The sequence below is a fragment of the Vipera berus genome (assembly GCF_964194415.1).
Source record: "Vipera berus genome assembly, chromosome: 2".
Lineage (NCBI taxonomy): Eukaryota > Metazoa > Chordata > Lepidosauria > Squamata > Viperidae > Vipera > Vipera berus.
The window spans coordinates 151,084,688-151,109,641 of NC_138203.1; the positions used below are offsets into that span (position 1 = coordinate 151,084,688).

General features: G+C 39.1%; 1 protein-coding gene across 1 annotated transcript; it reads left to right on the forward strand.

Annotated features, from left to right (window-relative positions):
- Nucleotides 1-705: 705 nt before the first annotated feature.
- Nucleotides 706-18,755, forward strand: RACGAP1 (Rac GTPase activating protein 1; the record flags this gene model as incomplete). Its single annotated transcript, XM_081315499.1, has 15 exons — nt 706-834; nt 2,417-2,547; nt 4,784-4,853; nt 5,037-5,090; nt 5,813-5,890; nt 6,648-6,765; nt 9,469-9,596; nt 11,520-11,684; nt 13,508-13,603; nt 13,806-14,004; nt 15,656-15,761; nt 15,923-16,055; nt 16,207-16,333; nt 17,819-17,927; nt 18,680-18,755. Exons 1-15 carry the CDS (start codon nt 721-723, stop codon nt 18,753-18,755), a joined length of 1,704 nt encoding a protein of 567 aa, XP_081171625.1. The 5' UTR covers nt 706-720.
- Between the last annotated feature and the right edge of the window lie 6,199 nt (nt 18,756-24,954).

Consider the following 24,954-nt stretch of genomic DNA (forward strand, 5'->3'; position numbering starts at 1 on the left):
TAATTATTGATTGTAATCTGTTCACAATTTTGCTATAACTACAGTTTTTTTGTATGACAGTTTGCCTGTTCGTATTATGTAAATTGCTTTAGTAAGGTTATTGTTTCCTATGACATCGTGTAACTGATCATGCTTAACATGGAAGTGCACTGAATACCTGAACTGACATCCTTTAACTGGATTATAGGGGAATATGTGTGTATTGAATTCATGTTTAATCAATAAGTTCTACTGTCTTCAGTTGGATTTACTGGCAGGAAAGCTTTACTTTTACAGATAACAATTTCTCTTTCTGCACTCTGTTCTGAATAATCAAGGTGGGTTTTTTTAGCAACCTGGCATTATCTATTTAGATCAATGGTTCTCAAACGTCTTCACCACGGACCCCCTTTAAATACCTTTTGTGTCTACAGACTCCCAAGACTTAACTCAAGATTTAAATCATAACATTTCTTTAAGCCTTTGCGGGCCCGCTGTGCTGATATTGTGCGCGCCCCCCAGGGTTCCGTGGACCACAGGTTGAGAACCCCTGATTTAGATGATTATCAAACTGAGAGGGTATTTAAGGAGGAGATAGAAATATGAATTTTAAAAATTAATTACAAACGGATGAAAACTTCACTTTCCCCAGAATTTATCCAACTGGCCAAGAATTTTGAAGAGTTTAGGAGAAAATGGCAGAAAATGGATCATGAGGTGGCCAGATACAAAGATTTACTGATGAAAACAGAAACTGAGCGTAGTGCTCTTGATGTGAAACTGAAACATGCACGCAACCAAGTAGACGTGGAGATCAAGAGAAGGCAGCGAGCTGAAGCAGATTGTGAAAAGTTGGTATGTATAACATTTCTAAGCTTGTTTTTTTCAAAAATTGGCATCAGATTTAGAAGAGGAATGTAACAGCTTTGTTAAATCTCCGTCCCTATGTGTGACAATTGATATAAGCCTTGATTATTAAAAGGTAAAAATATATTGTAATAATGGAATGAATGTGGGCTTCTTATTTGGCTGATAAAACTATAATCTCTTGGTTTAATACAGGTGTCTCCAACCTGTGGGGCGCAGCCCGGTAGTGGGCCATGGCCACTGGGCCATGGGACAGGCTGGCCAGTATGCACACATACCCCCTCACTTGTGCTAGTGCCAAGGCTGCGGGGCACAGAAACAGGATGCCGCTGCACCGTGGGGTGCAGAAACAAGGTGCTGTGCCATACAAGAACGGGGCAGGGATAGTGAGTATTATGCGGGCGCTAGCCCTGCCCCATTTGTGACACACGTGTGCTCATGGCCCCACATGCACACATGTAAAATGCTTCCTCCTCCCCTTTCCTCCGGTCCACCTACTGATAAAGGTTGGTGACCTCTCATTTAATAGACCTCAATTTAGTATAGTTTGTATATATATATATATTTAATCGTGCAGCAACCTAAAATAAGGATTATTTGGGGAAGCAGTCTTAACAGTAGAGACTGCTTCTCTTAAAACTGGATAAATTTCTATTTGAATTCTAAATGAGGGAGTGAAGGTACCAGGATGATTGGGGTGCTAGTGGAATATTCATACATTTAATATTTGAATTTTTCCTTAGAAGAGAGGAATATACTAGAAAGATCATACAACTGGGTGGGTTCACAATGGTGGCTTGGTAGGAAGCAAATGGGATAATACTGGGAAGATCAGCAAGTAGCATGCTGGGCAGTAACTGGGGTAGGAAAAAACTCCAGGAAGAGAAAGAAAATAAATAAATACATTTGGATTTAATAGGTAACCCTGTTACCTGAACAGTCTGTTAAATTAAAATTTTCTTGTAATGTGATTACTTGACTGCAATGGATAAATGTGTAATAATTTTAATTTCATTGGTTATATGGAGTGATTCCAGTTTGTGATTCAATAAGAGCCCTTTTATGAAAACGAACATTCTGCTCAAGGCAAAGGAGAGAAGCTATTTGAAAGCTTAACAGTCATGAATGAGTCCTTCTTCTGCACCTATTTTTTAGATCCCTCCCCATCTAATGGGAATCGTAGTTTGGAAGTGGGATTTACAAGTTTATTCCACAGATACAATAGCTGCAATTACCCATTGCAAAGGCTTCTTTCTTCTTTTGTGAGATTAAAATGGTGAATGCTGTTGTGATTAATCAGTAGAATTGGTAAGATACCAGCAAATTGCTTTATAGCTGAAAGAAATCTATTTGGAGTATATAAGCTTTTATACCGGTTAACAATTGGCTCCAATAAAATCCCTTGGCTGTTTTAATCTCATGCTATAACTTGAGAGATCAGTTTATGTACCTTGCATAGGGATTAGTATGCCAGTGGCATTATTGTGTTTCCCAGAAGATTTTGCATATTATGTGCTTTCTGTGCTATAAACGTAATATAAAGCTACTTTTAATGTTTCTCAATTTGTAGGAGCAACAGATTCTGCTGATCAAAGAGCTTCTCATGTGTGATTCATCAGGCAGCATACAGCTGAGCGAAGAACAGAAATCAGCACTAGCTTTTCTAAACAGGCCTCAAATGTCTATTGCTGGTAACAAAAGGTAGGCTGCTCATGGTTTATTTCAGGTGGATCAGATTATGGGTTATATCTTCATTCATTTTGGTTAGGAACATTTTCCCAATCTTGATTTTTTTTTTCCTTAGAGTCAGAAGTCAAAGATTCAAACCTATATTAATAGAAGGTACTTAAAATAGCAAGATGCAGTCCTAACACAAAAATGTTTGTGCATTTTGTTATTTAAAATTTTCAAATATTGAAGTACATGGGTTGCAAGTGGCCTTGTTAAAAAAATTATGTTTTTACTGTTAACTTGTGATAAGATACAGAGAAAAGTCATGGAATATATAGCTACATGAAAGAGGTAAAGAACTTACTAATAGCAATAATTAGCAAGTGAAAACCAATCACAAAACTCCAGTTTTATTTCTTGAATTTAATCCAAGATGCTCTCCTTATCAATATGGTAAGCTTATGAGAATTTAATAGAATGGGACCAATTGGTTGGCAAAACTCAAAAACCTTTGAGTTGGGACAATGGCCTGGATCTAGGCAGGGGCTGCAGAGAAAAATATCCACTTGTTACGGAAGAAGCAGTGGACAGTAGCTCAGATAGTTGATGACTACCCCATTATTAGCCACTTCCTGCTTCCTTCCTGTTCATGTAACTCGCATCAGAGTTATTTTTAAGGGATTGGAAAAAATTCCAAAAGCATTGTACTACCGTATTTTCCGGCATATAAGACGACTGGGCGTATAAGATGACCCCTGACTTTTGAGAAGATTTTCAAGATTTTTTGTCTTATACGCCGGAAAATACTTACATGCCAGTTGCCAAGTGTCCGACACAAGCCCGATTCAGACCCGTCTGATGCAGATGGTGCAAAGCCCTGCCGGTTCCTGCCCAACGCCGGACGGCTCCGCCGGTGCTGCCTCAAGAGGGAAGGGCGTGAGGCGCCTGCCACGGCTCCCCGAGGACTCCTTAGCAGCCGGGGAGCGTGCGCGTGCGCAGGACTGCCTTGCCGGTTCCCGCCGGACGGCTCCGCCGGTGCCGCCTCAAGAGGGAAGGGCATGAGGCGCCTGCGACGGCTCCCTGAGGACTCCTTAGCAGCTGGGGAGCACGCGCGTGCGCAGGACTGCCCTGCCGGCTCCTGCCCGGCGCCAGGCTGCCCTGCTTCCTCCACAGTGAGAGGGGAGGGCGTGCCTTCCCGGGCTCGCCGACTTGCAGCCACGCCGGACCCGAAAGGGGCTTTTCCTTCCACTCACCCTTTGGAATAAACGCAAGAGCTGCGTTTACACAACGTGCTCTTCCAGGCCAGACTCTGCAAACGGCACGCCAGAAGCCGCAACCACCACGGGAACTCCGAGTCCCCACCTTTCGGCAGCCTGCAATCTGCTTATGCTCAGATGTCGCTTGGGCGAGGGGGAGAGGCTTCCTGCCGCTCCCGGGGTCTGGCATTTGCAAGGGGGAGGGGAAGGGGCTTAGAGGCTCTTGGGGGTGGGAAGGGAGAGTCATGTTGGAGGGGGGACTGGACTAAGGAGGCTTGAAGTTGCTTTGCAAGAACAGGGGCGCTCAATTGATTTATGTACTATTTTCCGGCGTATAAGACAACTGGGCGTATAAGACGACCCCCCAACTTTTGAGAAGATTTTCATGGGTTAAAAAGTCGTCTTATACGCCGGAAAATACGGTACATTCTTTATCTTGTTTCCTGGAAAATAGGATTTTCAGAATTCTAACATATCTCATGAAATATGTAGTTTCATATAAAGGTAGGATGAATCTATTACTGCATAACTGGGTATGTTTACTCATCAGCTACAGAAAATATACCCAGATTGTATAAATATATGAATATATGGGGTTTAAAAATAGTTTTTCTCCAAAAGGCTTTTCGTGGTATTAAGACAAATTTAGGGGATTAGAGGTACATAGAATAGAGTAAAAATAGTACATGTTTTAGTCTGAAGAAAATTTGACTCCCATCGATAGGCAGTGGCATAAAAGACATGTTCAGTGTTGTCCCATTGAAATCACTGAAGTGTAATGTTTAACCTGAGCTGTTAAGGAGCTTTAAAAATGAACATAGGTCTTTTTTAGTATTACTACAGTAAAGGTTTTACATCAAGATACCAAATCCATGTTTTTCATGATAGAATATAAAGAATTCTGAATATGTTATAACATTCTTTTCAAACTCTGCTTGCTTATCAAGCACTAGATTACTATTACTATGATAAGGTGAGATTTTAAACTTTATGTGTGATTTTTATTTTAGGCTGTCAACAATAGATGAATCTGGTTCAATTTTGTCTGACATCAGTTTTGACAAAACCGACGAATCATTGGTAATGTAATCATTATCTGAATTCATTTCTTGTACTGTCTTACAATATATTTTTTTAAATGACCCTTTGTAAGATGTCTATTATCGGTGAATATTCAGAGTTAGGCATAAAGGAATGGACAGACTGAAAAATGCATGTTTGCCATCTATCTTATACTAAAGAGATTCTTTTTCTAATATCTAGGATTGGGATTCCACAATGGTAAAGACTGTTAGGTTGAAAAAAAGAGAGAAAAGGGTATGTATGGTGTGTGTTTTTTAAAAAAATTGTATTTGATGCAAAGAGCAGATTTCATTTATTATTGAAATTTACATTAGTGATTGAGGGTATGCCTACAATGCAAAGGTTTTGAGCTTGGGTACATGCAAATCATATTTTAATGTACATAATTATTATATTTTCATTAGAATTATACTTCTAAGTCTGAAACTTTTTATGCTCACAGAATACCCTAACAGCCAGGCATTATGAAGAGAACCATTTAATTTCCATACTTATTGCTTATGCAATAAGTAGGACAAATCTGGCAAATATATTTAAGAAAATCTGATGTAACAGAATAATAGTTAGAAGGGACCTTGGAGGTTTACTCCAACCCCCAGTTCAAACAGGAAACCCTATACCATTTCAGACAAATATCTAATTTCTTCTTTAAAAACCTCCAGTGTTAGTTGTTGATATGAAAATTGCTATCACAGTTTTGCTTTCGGTTAATATGCAATTGAACTTTGAAATTATATTTAATATATTCCTAAGATAATCTATCACTTTCCCATTTACTTATCTTTACTTTCATCTGTAGTAGTTACTAGGTATTGTTTCTGCATGTTCTGAGTAGGAAATGATAACTTAGATATATTAATGACTTATATAGAGCTTAATATTTCTCTAGAATTTTCACTTTACTCAAGTATGCTGTCATGCTTTCACTCAAAGAATTACAAATGTTTCTTTTACAGCGCTCTTCTAGACAGTTTATCGAAGGCCCACCTGGTCCTTTAAAGAAAACCCGTTCCATTGGCTCTACAGTAGATCAGGTATGTGCTTTTATAAAGACTATTAGATTCCTTCCAGAATTAGTTAGGCTCTGATCTTTTAAATACACATATTTATGTATAGAGGGGGTGTTCGTTAATATTCATTGCTTCATAGCTTTTTTACTCACTGCAGGCTCATCAAATCAACAAGCTCATATTGCCAATACAGTAGAAGGGCACTATTTGTGTGGGTGTGTGCTTTTGTTTTATTGTGCCCAATTCTTGGAGACAGCCTGGACAAGTCCCTGCCGTTTTCTTGGCAGGGTTTTCCACAATTGATTTATACTTACTTCCTTCTTAGGCTGTGAAAAAGTGACTGGCCAAAGGCCACCCATTTGGCTTTGTGCCTCAGGTGAAACTAGAACTCACAGTCTCCCAGATTCTATCTAGCCTAACGCGTTAACCACTACACCAAACTGCTCTTTAGGCCAAAGTTATAGTGTTCTCTAAGGTACGCTCCCTGATGTGATGATAACTATTCCTAGGCAGGCTTTTAAGCATAGATTATGATGACTGGGAATTTTGGGAGCTGTAGTCTCAGTGCATCTGGAGGATACAACTGTGGGGAATCTTGGAGAGTATGGGATTTATTGGTATCGTGTGGAACTTATTTTTCTCATTTGAAACCAGGATCTTAAGTTTTGCTGCTTAGGATGCTAAGTAGGTATCCAGGTTGCACTATTAAAACATACAGATCTTAAAGAGAGAGCTTCTTGCTTAAGTTTCTTACATGCTTCTTGCAACTATTTTATTTCAGGGAAATGAATCCATAGTTGCAAAAACAACTCTCACAGTTCCTAATGATGGAGGCCCAATTGAAGCAGTTGCCACTATTGAGACTATACCTTACTATGTTGGAAACCACAGAAAGGCAGGTAAATGTGTCTGTGTGAAATCTAGACTATTGTGATTTCCTCTTTGTCACAGTTTTTCATCTGTATTTGCCAGAAATAATCCAGATGCTGATAGAAATGAAAGTAAGGGGCTTCTCTCAGTGTCCAGTTGAATTACAGTTGAAATTTGTTATGAATCATGTGGGACCATGTTTTCTTTCCACGTGTAACACTACATACTTTTAATTTTCAATCTTTTCCTTCATTGGATTTTATATAACAGGAAGAGAAGAAACTTGCCACTGAAAAATGTATTTATTCTGTTAAATCCATCCCACGCCTCAGTTCTTTAAGAAGGTTTAAAATATCATTTAAGCCTGAGCTCTTGTGCTGAGGAAAGGATCTAAAAGTACCCGTATATACTTGAGTATAAGCCGACTCGAGTATAAGCCGAGACCCCTAATTTTACCCCAAAAAAACTGGAAAAAGTTATTGACTCGAGTATAAGCCGAGTATAAGTATAAGCTTGGCCCCTTCTTAGCAACATATCTATATTCTGTGCCACGACGAGCCGCTCGTTGACTCTGGCAGCATCCCGGAGCTGGCTCGGCCGCGGTTCGCAGGGTCCGCTCATCAGGCTGCCAGGCTTCCTGGCAGCACATCCCGCAGGGAAGGTCTGCTAGGGAGGCGGCAGTCAAGCGTTGTTTCCCTCGTGCGTGTGTGTGTGTGTGAGACCTGCGGGAACGGCTGGTAGAGGTGGCGGCAGTCCGGCGTTTCCCCCCCTCATGCATGCGTGCGTGTGTCAGACCCGCGGGAATGGCTGGTAAGGAAGCGGCGTCCCCCCCTCCTGTGTGTCGGGCCCACGGGGCTTGACACACAGAGAAACGCAAATGCCGGACTGCCGCCACCTTTACTAGCCATTCCTGCGGGTCTGACACACACACACACACGCACGAGGGGGAGAAACAACGCTGGACTGCCGCCACCTCTGCCAGCCCTGCAAGCCTCTGCGGGCGGCAGAGGCTTGCATGGCTGGCAGAGGTGGCGGCAGTCCAGCGTTGTTTCTCCCCCTCGTGCGTGCGTGTGTGTGTCAGACCCACGGGAATGGCTGGTAGGGAAGCGGCATTCCGGCATTCCCCCCCTTCCTGTGTGTCGAGCCCACGGGGCTTGACACACAGAGAAACGCAAATGCCGGACTGCTGCCACCTTTACTAGCCATTCCTGCGGGTCTGACACACACACACACACACACACACAGACGCACGAGGGGGAGAAACAACGCTGGACTGCCGCCACCTCTGCCAGCCCTGCAAGTCTCTGCCGCCCCGGCGTTGGTGGTCGAGCTCTTCGGAGCCGGCAGAGAATCTCCCGCAGGAGGAGGTCGCAGCTTTCTCTCTTGCTTCGGACTGCAAGGATTTAAACTCCAGGAACAAATCCCGATGGAAGTTTTTTTTAAAAAAATACTCCTCCGGGTCGGACAAGGGACCCAGGCTGAGGTCTAGGGGTAGTGGGGGGGGGCTCGCGGACATAGATGGGCTCAAGTGGAAGCCAAGCAGCCCTCCCGAATCTGGGCTTCTGGACGGAGCGGCCGGTGGTGCGTTTCAAAAAGCAGAAAAGTTGGATTTTGAACATTTCAGCAGCGCATCTGCACCCGCTGCTTTTAGAAAGTACGAGGACCAGCAACTCCACTTCTCGGCTGATGCAGCGGGAGGCCCAGCCTCTCTTCAAACTCAGCACCCGTGGCGGGGCTGGATCCGCCACCCGAAAGACTGTCGGGTGGCGCTTCCACGACGCAGTCGAAGCGCTTCGCTCCGCACACGGAAGGAAAAAGGTCGGCCCTCCAGCCGCGACCCATCCGGCGGGCGCTCCTGCTTTGCGGCTCTCGACGTCGCTGCCGGGAAGCCTCCGCAGTCGTGGAGGAGCGAAAGGCAGTGGCGGCACCTCCCCACGGCGGAGGCTCCCCGGCGTGTCCCTGCACCGGTCTCCCCCGCCGGCCGTGGGTCAAGCAGGCTACGCTTCCCCGGGCGCTGCAACGGCACCCGTCCTCCCCGGCGAGTCTTCACTACCTGGCCCCTGTAGAATCGCGGCGGCACCCCCGGAGAAGCCGACCCCGAGGCTGCGGCCGATTTTTCCTTCTCCAGGCCTCTGCCGCCCAGAGCGTTGTTTCTCCCCCTCGTGCGTGTGTGCGTGTGTGTGTCAGACCCGCAGGAATGGCTAGTAAAGGTGGCGGCAGTCCGGCATTTGCGTTTCTCTGTGTGTCAAGCCCCGTGGGCTCGACACACAGGAAGGGGGGGAATGCCGGAATGCCGCTTCCCTACCAGCCATTCCCGTGGGTCTGACACACACACGCACGCACGAGGGGGAGAAACAACGCTGGACTGCTGCCACCTCTACCAGCTCTGCAAGGCTCTGTCGCTCCCTTCTCTCAGCAGCCTGGCCCGAACGAAGGGACAGTTCTTTTTTTTTGTTCACTGGAGTATAAGCCGAAGTGGATTTTTCAGCCCAAAAAGTGGGCTGAAAAATTCGGCTTATACTCAAGTATATACGGTAACCATTTGCTTCCCCCCCACACACAGACCCCTCAAAAGTATTACCTATTGTAGTAGAATTGAGAAAAGAAAGTAATAGCTTCATCAGGTTAACAACACAGGTTAGAGTAGATGTATTAGTTTAAATTGGGAGTACCTGCTGTCAGTTTAATCCTGTACCAAAAACTGATTTTTCAAATTGTCTCTTCCACCCAAGCTATTCTACAGCCTTGGAACAGTGATTCAAGCCTGGGAAGCAGGAATGTTGAAAAGAAATCTGAAACAGATGGTTCTAGCACACCTGGAAGCACTGGGATGAGACTACACGAATTTGTATCAAAAACGGTGAGTGAAGCAACCTGTCAGTTCTGGGCCTAATTCAAAGCTCCAATTATTTTGGGTCTAAGATACTAGTCAGCTGACTTTTTGTAGTCAGTCATCCTCATTCTCTGATTGTCAGCTGAGGTTATGTTCTAAATGTTCTGAAAAAAGAAAATGAAACATGACAGTTGCTGTAATAGATACTCTTCTTGACACAGCGCAGATTTGTTTAATGATTTCATAAGATATCCAATGTGATGTAAGATCTTATTTTTGTTTATAAAGCCTTCTCCAGGAAGCTGTGTTAAGGGAAACATTTTGCATTTTTTTTGCAAGAAGTCAAACAAAGGTTGGAAGGAAACCACTTTGCAAATGTTTAACTGTGCAGCTGCAAATTCATACTTCATTTTCATTTGAAGCCATTTGTTAAGTCACATATAAAAATATAGTTAAGAAAAAACAATGTTAATCAGTTTTACATTTTGCATAGGATTTAAATAATGATCCTGCCACAGAGTGTATTATTCCTAGCTGCCAACTACCATAAATGCCTGGGTAATGTAATATAGCAATCTTGCTGAGTAAGAGGTTGGTTAAAAGAGTAAGTACTGTGGTTGCTATAATTTGTTTTTGTTACTCATAACTGGGATTTTAATAGTTCAAAATAAGTTATGATTAAATTGTGTTTCGGAGGGTGGGTCAGGATGAACTCATACACAGACACAAAAACACACACACACAGAGCCAGTAATTAAACAAATTAGCCCTTATATTTTGGATACTGTGATACCCACATTAAAGAAGCAGCATAATCTAATCATATATACAAGTAAAATTATTTACAAAACCAATATGTTTTGCTATGTATGTAAAGAATAGAACAAAAATTATAGGAAATCAAATCTTAACTTACTTAATTTTTCTCACTCTTATGTTTCACTTACTTTCTGCTTGTGATTTATTATAAGTTGTTATATCAACCACTGACAATGGAATATCACTTTTCTCCTGGTTGCCTTTAACTCACAAATTTCTGTATCCAGCATCTGAATCTCATTATACACAACATAGTCCACCTTCCTGTCTTTCTACACTCTCACAAACTGCTACAAGGCTTTTTCTTCTGGTTTTCCTCCCTGTCCAAGAATTGGCATCAGTAGACATGGCAGGCTAGGTCATTCCTCTGCTCAGCTCTCCATCATCCAGTTGAAGTGCTCTCTAGCAGCGTGTCTTGCAGCATCTGAAATGTAACCCCACCCCCTTTCTCCACTTTCCCTTTCTCCCTTTAAAATGCTTTATATCTAAGGCATGTAGATACCACTTTATAGGTGCATTCTGCCATTTTCCTCTTTTTTTGCCTACTTGTTCTTAGTTTCATGAGGGTATCTGTCTTACCTAAAAAAGAAAAATACATGACCTTTGTAGAGATCCAGACACCTTCCTTCCGCTGGGCAGTTCAACTGGTACAGATATATAAGTTAAATAAAATAAACATGTTTACATTAATGTCATCACATTCATGTATCTTAGTGCAGCGTTCCCAACCTGTCTAGCTTGGCAGCCCGGCGCAGCAGGGAGGGGAAGTAGCGGTTGCTTGCAGCCCCACTTGCATGAATGGCAGGTGCCCCACTTGAGAAGAGGGGATGGTTTCGTGTAAGGGGCAGGTGCACACATGCGCAGGCACCCAGCTTCATTTGTGTGAGCGGCGGGTGTGGGTGCCCACCGCTCATACAAGTGAGGCTGCGAGTGCCAGTGCCTAACGCTCACACGAGTGGGGCTGCAAGCAAGCGCCTGCCCACCACTCACATACCATTGCAAATAGGCCATGGTCCGGTAGTGAGCTGCAGCCCACAGGTTGGGGACCCATGTCTTAGTGGTTAGTTGTATGTACTTATCTGTGCCTATTTATTGCATATTCTTGATTAAGTTAGTTTATTCTCTCTCTAGGTTATTAAACCTGAGTCATGTGTTCCATGTGGGAAGCGGATAAAGTTTGGAAAAATGTCCCTGAAATGCAGAGATTGTCGGGTAGTTACACATCCAGAATGTCGAGATCGCTGCCCTCTGCCCTGCACCCCTACCGTAGCAGGGACCCCTGTCAAAATTGGAGAGGTATGCTTCTAAATAAAATACCTTAGTGGCAAATGATTCATATATAATATTGAAGGTTTAAATAGGTGAAAGAGTGTTAGTTCTCTGTGAAAATGTTTTTGACATAAGCAGCAGCAACGTTTCAAGTTATTGTCTGGAAAATAAAGCTACTGTTGATACAGCCAGCAACTCTTGTTATACTGGAATTTAAAGAAGCTCTTTAGATTCTAGATGCTGATAGGAAGAAAAGTGTACATTGGAGAGTTAATATAAATGCAGTGCATATGTGTAAAGCTTTCTTGCTATCTGTTTTTAAAGCACATTGGTATCTAGAAATACAAAATGAAGGGAGAATAGAAGAAAAAAAAGCACCTGATATTTTGTAAAGGAACTGTTTACTTATATCTTAGCATTTATTGCTCATGTCTAAGATTTTTCACAAGCCTATACATCCCAATCATACAATCTAAGCAGGGATGAAGTCGTAAGTAACATATTTATTATATATATATATATATATATATATATATATATATATATATATATATATATATGCAAATTATTCAAATTGCTAATAAAGAATTTTGGGAGGCTGAGATGATCATTTCGAACTCTTTATGTTCTCATCAGTCAGTCATACCCTTTATCTGAGATTCGAACCTGGGCTGATTATATATTAGGCAGTTGTTTTAACTTCCTGAGCCACAGGTTCTTTCTCTCTTTTTATTAGCTAGGAGGCAAGGCAAATGTGTGTTAAGTATTTGTCAAGGCTTTTTGAATGTACCTTGCTAATTAACTCTTTCATTCCTGCTTTGGCCTGTCTCAAGGCTTATCCACAGGATATAGTCAACTATGACAGCTCATTATTTGTGCAAATTATTCAAATTGCTAATAAAGAATTTTGGGAGGCTGAGATGATCATTTCGAACTCTTTATGTTCTCATCAGTCAGTCATACCCTTTATCTGAGATTCGAACCTGGGCTGATTATATATTAGGCAGTTGTTTTAACTTCCTGAGCCACAGGTTCTTTCTCTCTTTTTATTAGCTAGGAGGCAAGGCAAATGTGTGTTAAGTATTTGTCAAGGCTTTTCGAATGTACCTTGCTAATTAACTCTCTCATTCCTGCTTTGGCCTGTCTCAAGGCTTATCCACAGGATATAGTCAACTATGACAGCTCATTATTTGTGCAAATTATTCAAATTGCTAATAAATAAAGGGTATGACTGACTGATGAGAACATAAAGAGTTCGAAATGATCATCTCAGCCTCCCAAAATTCTTTATTAGCAATTTGAATAATTTGCACAAATAATGAGCTGTCATAGTTGACTATATCCTGTGGATAAGCCTTGAGACAGGCCAAAGCAGGAATGAAAGAGTTAATTAGCAAGGTACATTCAAAAAGCCTTGACAAATACTTTATATATATACACACACACACACACACACACACACACACACACACACACACACACTTTTACAATGCTCAGAATGTTGAATTTTTAAGCATTCTTGCATCTCCTGTATTGAGTTACTGAACATTTCATGCCATGTTTTTTCTTATATTAGCGCTATGGTACATTAATTTAGTTTATGGGTAGAACCTTAATGTCAAAGCTTTAGAATCTGGCACTTGATCACATGAGTTAAAATGGGTTCTTTGTCTCTTGTTTTCTTGGTATGCACCTATATGATATATTTCTTAAGTGATTTTTACTAGTTTTACTGTCAAATTATATATTAAAAATTGTGCCTTTGTTTTTGCTTTAGTGAAAATAAAAATAACAAGAATAACTCTTGTTATTTCCCATTTCCCATATTTGTTCCTTTCTCTTTTTTTTAGGGAGTTCTGGGGGATTTTGTACCTCTGACGACTCCAATGATCCCCTCCATTTTAGTTCACTGTGTAAATGAGATTGAGAGACGAGGCTTGAATGAGGTAAATCTTATGGAATCTTTTGGAATGTAGAAAATGCATATGCTTTCTGCTAAGACTTCTATATCCACCAAGATGTAGCTACTTTCAGAGTTGCTAGGATAGGGATTATGGAAGTCAAATGCTAGCACATATTACATTAAAGCCGGAGGGATTTCAGAGAAACAAGTTCGGGATCTTGCTTTAAAAATCATTGTTTCAACAGACAGGTCTCTACCGAATTTCTGGCTGTGACCGCACAGTGAAAGATTTGAAGGAGAAATTCCTTAGAGGGAAAACAATACCTTTACTTAGCAGAGTGGAAGATATCCATGCTGTATGTGGACTTCTTAAAGATTTTCTCCGCAATCTTAAGGAGCCTCTTCTTACTTTCCGTCTCAATAAAGAGTTTATGGAAGCAGCAGGTATGAGTAATGTAACATATTTGAGTATAAATGTTGAGTACAAAACTTTTCTCCACTAGGCATGCTAAAATGCTGATTCTTATCCTTCTAATATATATTTACCCACGATATTTAAAAATATTATTTGTATCCTGCATTTATTGCTTTTACAAATAGCTCAAGGCAGCAAGCATATCCAACACACACTCTTTTCCCCACAACAACAACAACAACCCTATGAGGTGGATTGGACTGACAAAGAGTGACTGGCTCAAAGTCACCTAGCTGACTTTTATGGCTAAGGCAGGATTTGAACTCATGGTCTACTGCTTTCTAATCTGATGCCTTAACTACTAGACCAAACTGACTCTCTTCAAAAATAGTATTTTTATTTAGAAAATAATAAGGTAAAGGTTCCCCCGCACATGCGTGCTAGTCGTTTCCGACTCTAGGGGCCGGTGCTCATCTCCGTTTCAAAGCCGAAGAGCCAGCGCTTGTCTGAGGACGTCTCCGTGGTCATGTGGCCGGCATGACTAGACGCCAAAGGCGCACGGAGCGCTGTTACCTTCCCACCGTAGTGGTCCCTATTTTTCTACTTGCATTTTTACGTGCTTTCGAACTGCTAGGTTGGCAGAAGCTGGGACGAGTAACAGGCGCTCACTGTTACGCGGCACTCGGGATTCGACCCACCAAACTGCCGACCATCTGATCGACAAGCTCAGCGTCCTAACCAATAAACCTATAGTATAGATATATAATTTTCCCCCAAAAAATGTTAACTCCTGTGATTTAGTCTTTGCTCAGCTGACACAACATGGCCTGATACAACTTCCTTTAAATTCATGTGTATTGACTTCATTCTATTTTTTATTTTCCACGCTGTCTGTTTGAATATCACTTTTTGGTTTTTGTTAATGCAAGAGAGCGCTCAAGACTAAAAGAATACAATTATGCATTAGAAGTCCCTTTTTATTGATTGATTTTTATTACTCGCAATAATACTTATTTTTCAGTAGCTCAATTCTTTATTTCTACACTGTTTCTTTTCATAGAGAGCGATAGAGGTTAATATGTTAATGAAAGATAAATATTAAAACTATTTGGCTCGGAAAACACCTTGGAGGTAAAATGCCATGTAATCTTCCAAACTAATCCACAGACTGGTCTAGTCTTCATTAACTCCCTAAAACAGTTTGCAAACACAGATTAGAGGGGAACATTGTGTCTTCCATGAAGACTTTTTGATCAAGAATGTTTTTCTTGCCCTAGATTTGGAAAGTTATCTCATTCTTGTTTAACAGTTTACTGTTTCTCTTTCTCCTCCCTCTCCTTCTAAATGTTTTACTAAGACTTGAGCTATGTATCACACATCACAGAGTGATTTCTTTGGGATTGATTTAATGTTTGTTTGAATCCAGCCAATTGCATTTTAGTCAGTAAATAATAATTAAGCAGACAATGGCTTTGTGTGATATATGAAATTACCTATATGTTGGGAAAGGCCTAATATGTTGCCATTTTAAATTAATTCCCTCTCCCTAACAAGGAGTCCAAAATATTTAAGAACCTAAACAGTTATAATTAAGGTACCCACAGAAAGTTCATTATTTTCCTCCGTTGTAATAAGTTGGATGAGGCCATATAAATATCTTTTTTATGTTTCCACTTAAAGAAATTATAGATGAGGACAACAGCGTAGCAGCCATGTATCAAACTGTTGGAGAACTGCCGCAGGCTAATAGGGAAACTCTGGCTTTCCTCATGATACACCTGCAGAGGTAAGTTCAGTTGTGTTATGAATTCTTGAAGAGGTGATAAAGATACTATAATTCTGTCCATCTTGTGGGATTGGGGTGACTGTGAAAGGAACAGTTCATAAAACAGAAAATTATTGCTCCTCTTTGCACAGATGTTCCTAAATGTCTTGTCTTTTCCCTAGAGTGGCTCAAAGTCCAGATACCAAAATGGATATTTCCAACCTGGCTAAAGTGTTTGGACCTACAATTGTTGGGCATGCTGTATCAGATCCTGATCCCATGACACTACTCCAGGACACAAAAAGGCAACCTAGGGTAGGTCACAAGTGTGCATCACCGAATGGGAATGTTCAGTATTTCAAATGACAGAGAATGTAGCCTATGTTTGTGTTTGTAAATGCTTCACATTGATTTGTGCCATCAAGAAAGAAAAAGATATTCTTTATATGTCAATGGGAATTTGTAGGTTTTGGAACGGTTGCTCGCTTTGCCTGTGGGATACTGGAGCCAGCTTATCATGGTAGAACAGGAAAATATTGAGCCTGCTCACATCATTGAAAATGCCAATGCTTACTCTACACCTGATATTAAAGGTAATTATGCCTTAGAATTGTTAGCTGTGATCCAACACATGTGCTAGCTGAAACTTGGCAACGTGAATAATAGTGTAGCTTTTTCACACCAAAATGTGGATATGAGTGTGATGATACCCAGTTGTGTCATTAGTATACCTTTATCCTGGATCCAGTGGGAGATGTTGTAGAAGTCCTGTCCAAGTATCCAGAGACAGCCACAGTCTGGATGGGGAAAAAAGACTTAAGCAAGTTGGAGTGAGTGTTAATTTGAAAGCTTCTGTAAAATTTAATGGGAATCTGTTCACCAGAAAGAGCAGATTCACAACACAAAGTTCCTCCCAGACTCACCATTCCTACTACATTATTAAGGAGAACTGTGACCCTAAACCTTCAACAGGTACACCATTTGCAACTTTGTGAGGAAGATCACTCATGCCTTTGTCATCTCCCAATTAGATTATTGCAATTAGTTCAACTTGGGCCACCCACAAAGTCCATCCAGAAACTTCAACTGGTCCAGAATGCAGCAGTCCACATGCTTACAGATCAATCTCTGTACTGCCATATTTCAATAATGTGGGAGCTATATTGGCTGTAATTGTATTTCCAAGTGCAATTCTGGATGCTGATTGCTATCTTTAAAGCCCTGTTTGGCTCGAGGCCTGGATATTTAAGGGACTGTCTTTCCACATAGTCTCTGCCCATTCCATCCTGATAGCTAGAGAGCACTTACTAAGAGTTCCTACCTATCAGTAGTTAGGTGGCAAGAGGGGGCTCAAAATTGGACATTCTTAATGGCAGTTCCCCTCCTGTGGACAACTTCTCATTTGACACAAGAATGGTCCCTCATGTGTTATGGAAATCAGTAAAAACGTGTTTTTTCTGGAAGACATCGGGCTAATTGGCAAGCCAAGATACGAATGTATGCGTGCCCACACAAAAGCACATTGAATGTGTATGGGTATGTATTTTTTCTGATTTGATGTTATAATTTTGCTGAAATAATTTTATTTTATGGTTATTTTAATATCTGTAAACTGCCCAAGGTCTGTCAGGATTGACGGGTTAGATAAATTGCAGAAATAAATTTGACAGAGTTGCCATTCTTAGTGAAAAATCTCTAATTCTTTTCTTTCACATTCAGTCTAATTCTCTGCTCCTGTAGTATGCAGTCCTCAACATACTGAGCATATCTACCCTAGTTCTGTGTCTGCTACTTCAATCTGCATAAATTGTGTTTCAGTATTTGGGGATTTTGCTTGCAGAAAAATTGCAGGACAGTAGTATTACTTGAGTTATTTGCACCTGAGCTTAGTTTTTTGAGCAAAGGATGAAAACTTGGCAGTGAGAATTAGGTTCAGATTAATTGTGGTATTATTTGAGAGAGAAAGTAAATCATTCTCATTAAAAAAAATCCATCATTTTACTTATAATTCACAGTTCTGAAGCTATTTGAAATATTGTGGCTTAAGAATATTAACTGTAATTGTTCTAATCACACAGTGAGCATGTTGGGACCACTCACTACTCCAGAACAGCAATTGGTAAAAACTCCTTCAAGCAGCTCACTGTCTCAGAAAGTCAAATCTACATTTAGCAAAACCACTCCCAAGTAAGTTTAATTATTTATTTGGTCTAGTTAGCAAAGTATCAGGTCAAATCCTTACTGAGGTCACAGACCAGAATAAATTAACAAAGTATGTTTTCTTCTAGCCTTCCTTATGTTTTGGAGCTATAAGTTGAGTTTGTGTAACAACCAATCACAGAGCAAAAAAAAAAAAGGGGGGGAGAATTCTGATTCTAAATACATGATTTGGAGTACTGGGGAATGAAGATTGGTGAGACAAGTTGAAATGGAATAGAATATGAGGAATAATTTATTCCTATCCAGAGGGAAAAATACTCCAAAGGAGCAACACACTAGTTGTGAATACTTCCAAAAGAACTTCAGCTCAAATGGTTGTGATTTTTAATTTGAAATATAAGGCTGTCTTATCAGTTTACCTGTGAATCACAGGCGCCTTATGTGGACTTTTTTGAGCATGTTGACATTTTTCTTGAACGTGTTCCATAAATACAACACAATAGCCCAACTGCCTCCACTGTACCTCTGCTTCTAGACTGTATTTGGAAGCTAGGGGAAGGTTATTTGCATTAGTTTCAGTGAATTTGAGTTGTATGTTTTTTGCATGTACAGTAGCACTGCTATTCAGTTGTCGAGGAAAGTGAAAATATGGATCTTTGTTCAACAGATGTTAATGACAGATATGCAGAGTTCCATTTCAAGAGTGAAAGATTATTCTTCTGCCAAATGCTAAACATACTGAAAACTGCTCATGATGAATCTTTCCACTTATTTCCTAGATTTGCAAGCAAAAGCAAGTCTGCGACAACTTTTGGACGGCAAGGAAACTTTTTTGCTTCTCCAATGCTGAAATGAAATATACTGGTGTTCTGAATATCTGCTTGCAGCGCAATTATAAAGACCAGCAATAAAATCTCATGTTGTTCCTTCACTTCCTAACAACAATATGTAATAAGTTCAGTAATATATATCTGCTTTTTAGCTTTTCTTAAATTTTAGTTGAATTTTATTCAGTGTAAGATGTCTAGTCATATCACATTTATTGTAGGATATAACAGGCATAATCCACTGCGTAAGTAGGGAATCTATAAATTTGCTTGTTTTTGAAAATATGTCTCTAGCTAGGAAGCTGCCATCATTGGAAAGGAATGTCTATTAAAAAACTAGTAGTCTTCGTCATTTCACAAGCTTTGGATAAAATAAGTGCTGATCCATTACAAAGACTATATATATATATATTCAAAATGTGGTCATGTGAAAAATTGAAACCCAGTGGTTCATCAGTGCATGTACACTTTGTATAAGATATTTCTTTTTATATCAAAGGAAGACATAATAAATGTGATAACTAATTGAGTAAATGAGATAATAGTCACTAATTCCACTCTCACTCATTTAGATTATTTGAATAATATACACTTGTTAAAATCATGTGCTTAGCATTTGGAGGACTTTTAAGGTTACAGCCATAGAAATGAGAATTTATTTTCGAATTTACATTTACTAAGGCTTGTGATAAAGGGAATACTTAAAAGAGCTGTCATTAAATAGTTGAATGTATTATGTGTTATTAGATGCATGGGATAAATTTGTCCATCTGACTTTTTTATTATTTTCTGTCATATGTTAAAAACTGCTCTCTATTTAAGCATGTTACTTTGCAGCATCAAAATAGCATAGATAAAGTGATCTAGAATTAAACGAGGAAATTAGCTTGGCTAATCTTCCCAAATAAGCAAAGAATGGGTGCAAGAAAATTTGTTGCACAACTTTCCTTCTGTGTGACTCCATTCTATACATGTTTCAGACTGAAGCATTTTCTGCAGCAGTAAATGCTGTTGCTATGAGGAATCTGTACAATTGGGATGTGGCCATGGGTTTCAAAATTCTCCCAAGTGTCTGCATGGTGGAAAACACTTTTTTCCCTTTACTTGCAAAAATACTCATTCCCAAAGTTATTTAGAGATATTTGATAGGAATTCCCAATGTTTCGTTCTAGGCACCTTTGGACAGGTGAGGAAAAAAATAATGGCCAGGGACCATTCTCTCGAAATTCTGCAGATTATGAGGAAACTTTTTTTATTACTATAGGGTTTTATCTTTGAAGATAGCCTCAGTATATTGGGTATTCAGAAAGTTCTGCTGGCTCTGATGGGTTATCTGTGTCTATCTTATTTAAAGGAGATTTTGATATGACGTTAGGACAACAGTTCCTAGACAATGTACATAGAACTAATTTCTTGGAAAGACCACAGCTTTGTGGTAAATCTGGGAAAAAACATGTTAAGAACATTGCAATGTCTAGAGCATTTGGATATAGTTCTGGACACTAGCCAAGTCAAGATTTTTCTGAATACAAAGGTTGGGCAGGTTGGTATCTTCTATTCTGACATACAGCTGATGTATATAATGGATTGTGCATGCATTCAGAGTATAATGAGATAACAAGGTCTGGTGTCTTGGTTATCAGAATCAAGAAAAAGGGTTTTGAAAGAAGTGGCAATAATTAGTTCTAAGCCTCATCCATTCGTTATTTAGAAAGTAAATTGGACTTCATTTGGGGGATTTCCCTTTTGAGCTCTTCTTGCACATTATGTAAGTGTGGTTGGGAAAATATGATGAAAGTGTATGCAAGTTGGGAATACAACCACCATTACAGGGGCATTAAAGCACATTCAGAGGTTGGAGCTTCAGCAACTTTTAGACCAATTCTTTTAATAGAAAAGATTTGTAGAAATGTGATTTGGAAGTCAGTACATATCTACTAAACATTATAAAACCAATAAAAGTACAAATGTGTTTTCCAGTGGTAATGTAGTCAGCGTTTTAGAAATCTTCCTGAGGGGATATTGCTCTGATATATCCTCAGGTTAAGAAATGCTGTACTCCGTTTGTAATCAACTACTCCTCGAAGAATTTTTTCTTACATATTATTTCCAGGGCAACATCCCATGTGTATTGGTAGATTTGATTTCTGCTTCCTAAGTAAAGTTTGTATTTATGTTAAGTTTTATTCTATAATATTTGATCCATTTTAACTGAACAATAGTGTTTTGTTTCTTCTTTGTTTTTAGATGATTTTCTGTTAACAAAATTCAATAAACATTCTCTATACTTTTGCATCCAAGCTATTAATATAAATTTTGAAGAGTAGGGCTGAATGTTAGCATCTATTCAATGCCTCATTCCATGCATGAAATTTTTGAGCTACTAGTTACTGGCATTCATCCCACATTCAGCTAGCTTTCTAATTAGAATGCTATATTTTATGGTAGTCTGCTCAGGTGTGTACTAATATCAAGATAAGTTGTTATGTACAGCACTCCCGTAATATATTAGGAAGATTATCTAGTTCTTTAAAATTGATCAAGTTAGTTCATTGTGATTTCTCTATTAATTATTATGATATGGCCAGACCACTAGCAAGTTCCTTCAGAATTCTAAAATGCAACTGATGCAATCTGGAAATTCAAATAAGTATTCTCTGACCGTGGAATCCCAGTTTTTGAATCCTACTTCTTATTCTGTTCATGTGCTTTTTATTATTCTTAACCTCCTTTGGCAACTTCATTCTGAGGTTTAGCTTTCCTGACTTCAGGTTTCAGGACATTTATAAGTACTTATCAAGGATATGACCTAGGCTTCTTTTCCTATGTGTGTCTCTTTTTTTCCCTCCAAATTAAGATATATATTTTTTGTGCAGCCATATTGATTTCTTCTGTCTTCCTTCCCCACATGTACTGGAATTGTTTGTAATTATGCTTTAATATCTTCTTTCTTAGGAACTCCTTTTTTAGGAATTCTTGCCTTTTAATGCCTTTCTCCCCCCCCCATCCCATCCTTTTCCATGAAATTCTACCTATCATTGCACTTATTTTATTAACATTATTTTTTTAAAATATATATATATATGTTGAACTTAAGCCAGCTTTCATTTCTCCCACAATCAAGAATCCCCGCATTACATTGTCAATTTCATGCCCCCTCCCCAATGTTCCTTCTTTTTCCACATCATTGATTGAGTATTGCAGGACAGAATAAAGTCAGGCATAGCCAATAATCTTGTGACTTCCTCAGTTGTGTGAAGGTAAAAATAGTCACATAGGAATTCTTATTTGGCAGAACTTTTCTCCCTTCAGAATCAAGGCACTTAGCACACGCACACACACCCCCAACTCTATTCATGCCTATTTTGCTTTTGGAAAGCATGTCTGGTACTCATATCTGAAGATGTCCTGGTATCTTGAATTGTTGTACTATACATAGAAGACTATATGAAAACCTAGCATGATCTTATCAAAGTTAGGTGCATAAACAAGACTAGTTAGAATCTTTTGCCCCTGCCACATGCAATTTTCAAGGGTATCTGGAAATACCTAACACATTCAGTCAGTCATGGTTGGTGAAGAAACAATAAGTATAGCTTTTTCAAAAATGAAAAAGGGAGGATTTACAAGCTTAACTACACAAAAGAGAATAAAGACTTATATGAAATTAGAAAAAAACAGAATTGTACCATAATAACTACTGTGTTATCTGCTACTAACCTCTAGCAAGAAATATTCGTGATTCTTTCTTCAAAAGTTCAAAGTATTGGCTATGATCTCTTTTGTAAATACACTGGATTATTTGGGATTAACATTTTAGGCATGGGGCACCCACTTACCAGGAAGTGACCAAAGCTCTCCAGCTACTTTATGTAATTGAACCTACAAGACCAGCATAGCCTTCTAATCTCAGATTAGTTTTTTATGCCAAACATATGTTTATTTCAGGCAATGAGAGAAATCCTGATATGGTGTTCATTAGTAACCAGTCTGCATTCAGAAAGCTATGCATTGGAAGCCAATGCTTTCTACCTGATAAACCAGTTTCCTTATTTAACACTGTAAGTTGTAGATTTTCACTGTATATTTGGGTCAGAATGAATCCCTGCATACAAACAGTTTATGGAATTAGCTGTTTTGTGTCCAGTATGTCATCCCCCAACACCATTATTTGTTTTAGCTCTTTGGAAAAATGTGGGTGCGTGCTATGTAGCAATTTTTCAAACACAGATATAGAAATATAATTCAGCTCTGCATTTTTCTGGGCTTGCTGAATTCTCTTGCCATTTAATTGTTCAGCCTTTTCCCTAGCCACTACTGCCCTCTATTCTATTGTATATGCCTGTATACTGATTGTAATGTTATTGCTGATACTGTGCCTTAAAATCATTTTTATAATTCCTGTTCTGCTCCATTTCTTTAATGGAAATGTGGATTCCTTATTTTGTAACATTTTTTTTTCTGACATAATTTTGTTAATGAAGAAAGTGGTTTCCTGGACTACTGACTGTATCCTTAACATATTACTATATATGCATTTTGTTAGAGCGAGCTTCTGTTACTAGCAGCTTTCAGGCATCCCGAAACTTTCTGGAGAGTTTTTATCCTTTTGATTTTTCTTTAATCTCTTCCACTACTCCCTTGTAAGCATTCTTTTTTGTTTGCTATATAACATATGTCACTAGTTTGGGAGGTCATGCCAGCAGACAGAAACTTCTGAAAGTCTTAAATACTTTTAAGCTTTCAATATTATTTTCCTCCATAAAACTGGTTAGACTGTCTTGGATAAAATTTCAATAAGGTATTCTGACTAATATGGCAAACCATATTGTAGGATCCATTTGATTTATTGCTGATTCAATGGAATTGTTTTCCTACTTTTATGAGACAATTTTTCATCACTGTTAACTGAACTAGCTATTTTACCCATCTCTGTGAAATAGAAGCCAGGAAAAATAAGTTGTTAACTTCTAACTATGTTTTCTTGAATATTCAGTTGCACAGTCAAACAATTTACTTTCTCCATGGACTCTGATTCTCTTGGTACCTCTCAGCTCATGCTCATGTTTATAATTTGTTTAATGTTTTTAATAATGATGATAATGGTTTTAGTTATTGCTGTACACTGGCCAAAGCCCCTGGCAATATAAATTAGATACTTAGTAGGTAGTAGGTAAGTAAGTAAGAATAAATGAATGAATATGGAGTAGGGGAGGGTTGCCGCCTAAAGGTTATAGAATATTCTTGAATGGTTCTATCTAGAATGCATGTGAATGCCAAATGACAACTGGAAAAAAACAGTTAAAAGTCAGCAACTGGTTCATTCCATTCTCTAAAAGCCATAAACCCAACTTCTAATAGCCACTTTCACTAGAATATATTTTTATGATCAGCTACCTTTGCTTTTTACTATTTAACCTGATTTTAATATTGTTGTCTTCCAAAGCCTTTATGACTTAAACATTATCGATATAGACAAAATTTTAGAATTTCGTTCATCTTTTGATTCTTTGTCATGTTGCCGTCTGTACCTCTGTATTTTCAAAGAGATTTTGCCTTTTTTTGTTATGTTTCATACAGACAATTGTATATTATTACTGGTATGAATGATGCAAGAGATACTAAATGAACTTTGGGAATACCACAGATAATATGAAAAGGTGGTTAATTATTTTACAGCAAAATATGTCAACTTTATGTTTCTTTAAAAGGGGAGAAGTGATAACTCTTTAGAGAAAAATAGCCATTTAAGGACTTATTTGTCTTTGAGAATCAAGCCAGGAGAAAGATTCCTAATCTTAGAATTTCAAGATTGTTGCCCTCCCCTGAGCTTATTCATTACATTATATTACCCAAAAGATACCTGTGTTGCTCTGATGCCTAATCTCTTAAATATAACATCACACCAAGAGAAAATGAATTGTCATATCTGTTAACACCTCTACACTATTATACAGTGTTTTAGATTAATTACTGTTTAAAGCTGTAAATACAGACTTGTTATATACAAACACAATTCCCAAAGGTTCTGCTTTAAACATCTGCTAATGCAACAAGGATTTCACACAATATGTCAAGCCAGTCAGTTAATTTCTAAAGAGAAAGAAAGAACACAAAAAAAGACCCTGATAGGTTTTTATTTCAGGGTTGTAATACTGATAAAGGAACAGCATGATGGAGAGTGAGGTTGCTTGATCCTCTGCTGTGCATTGACTCTAGCTAAATTC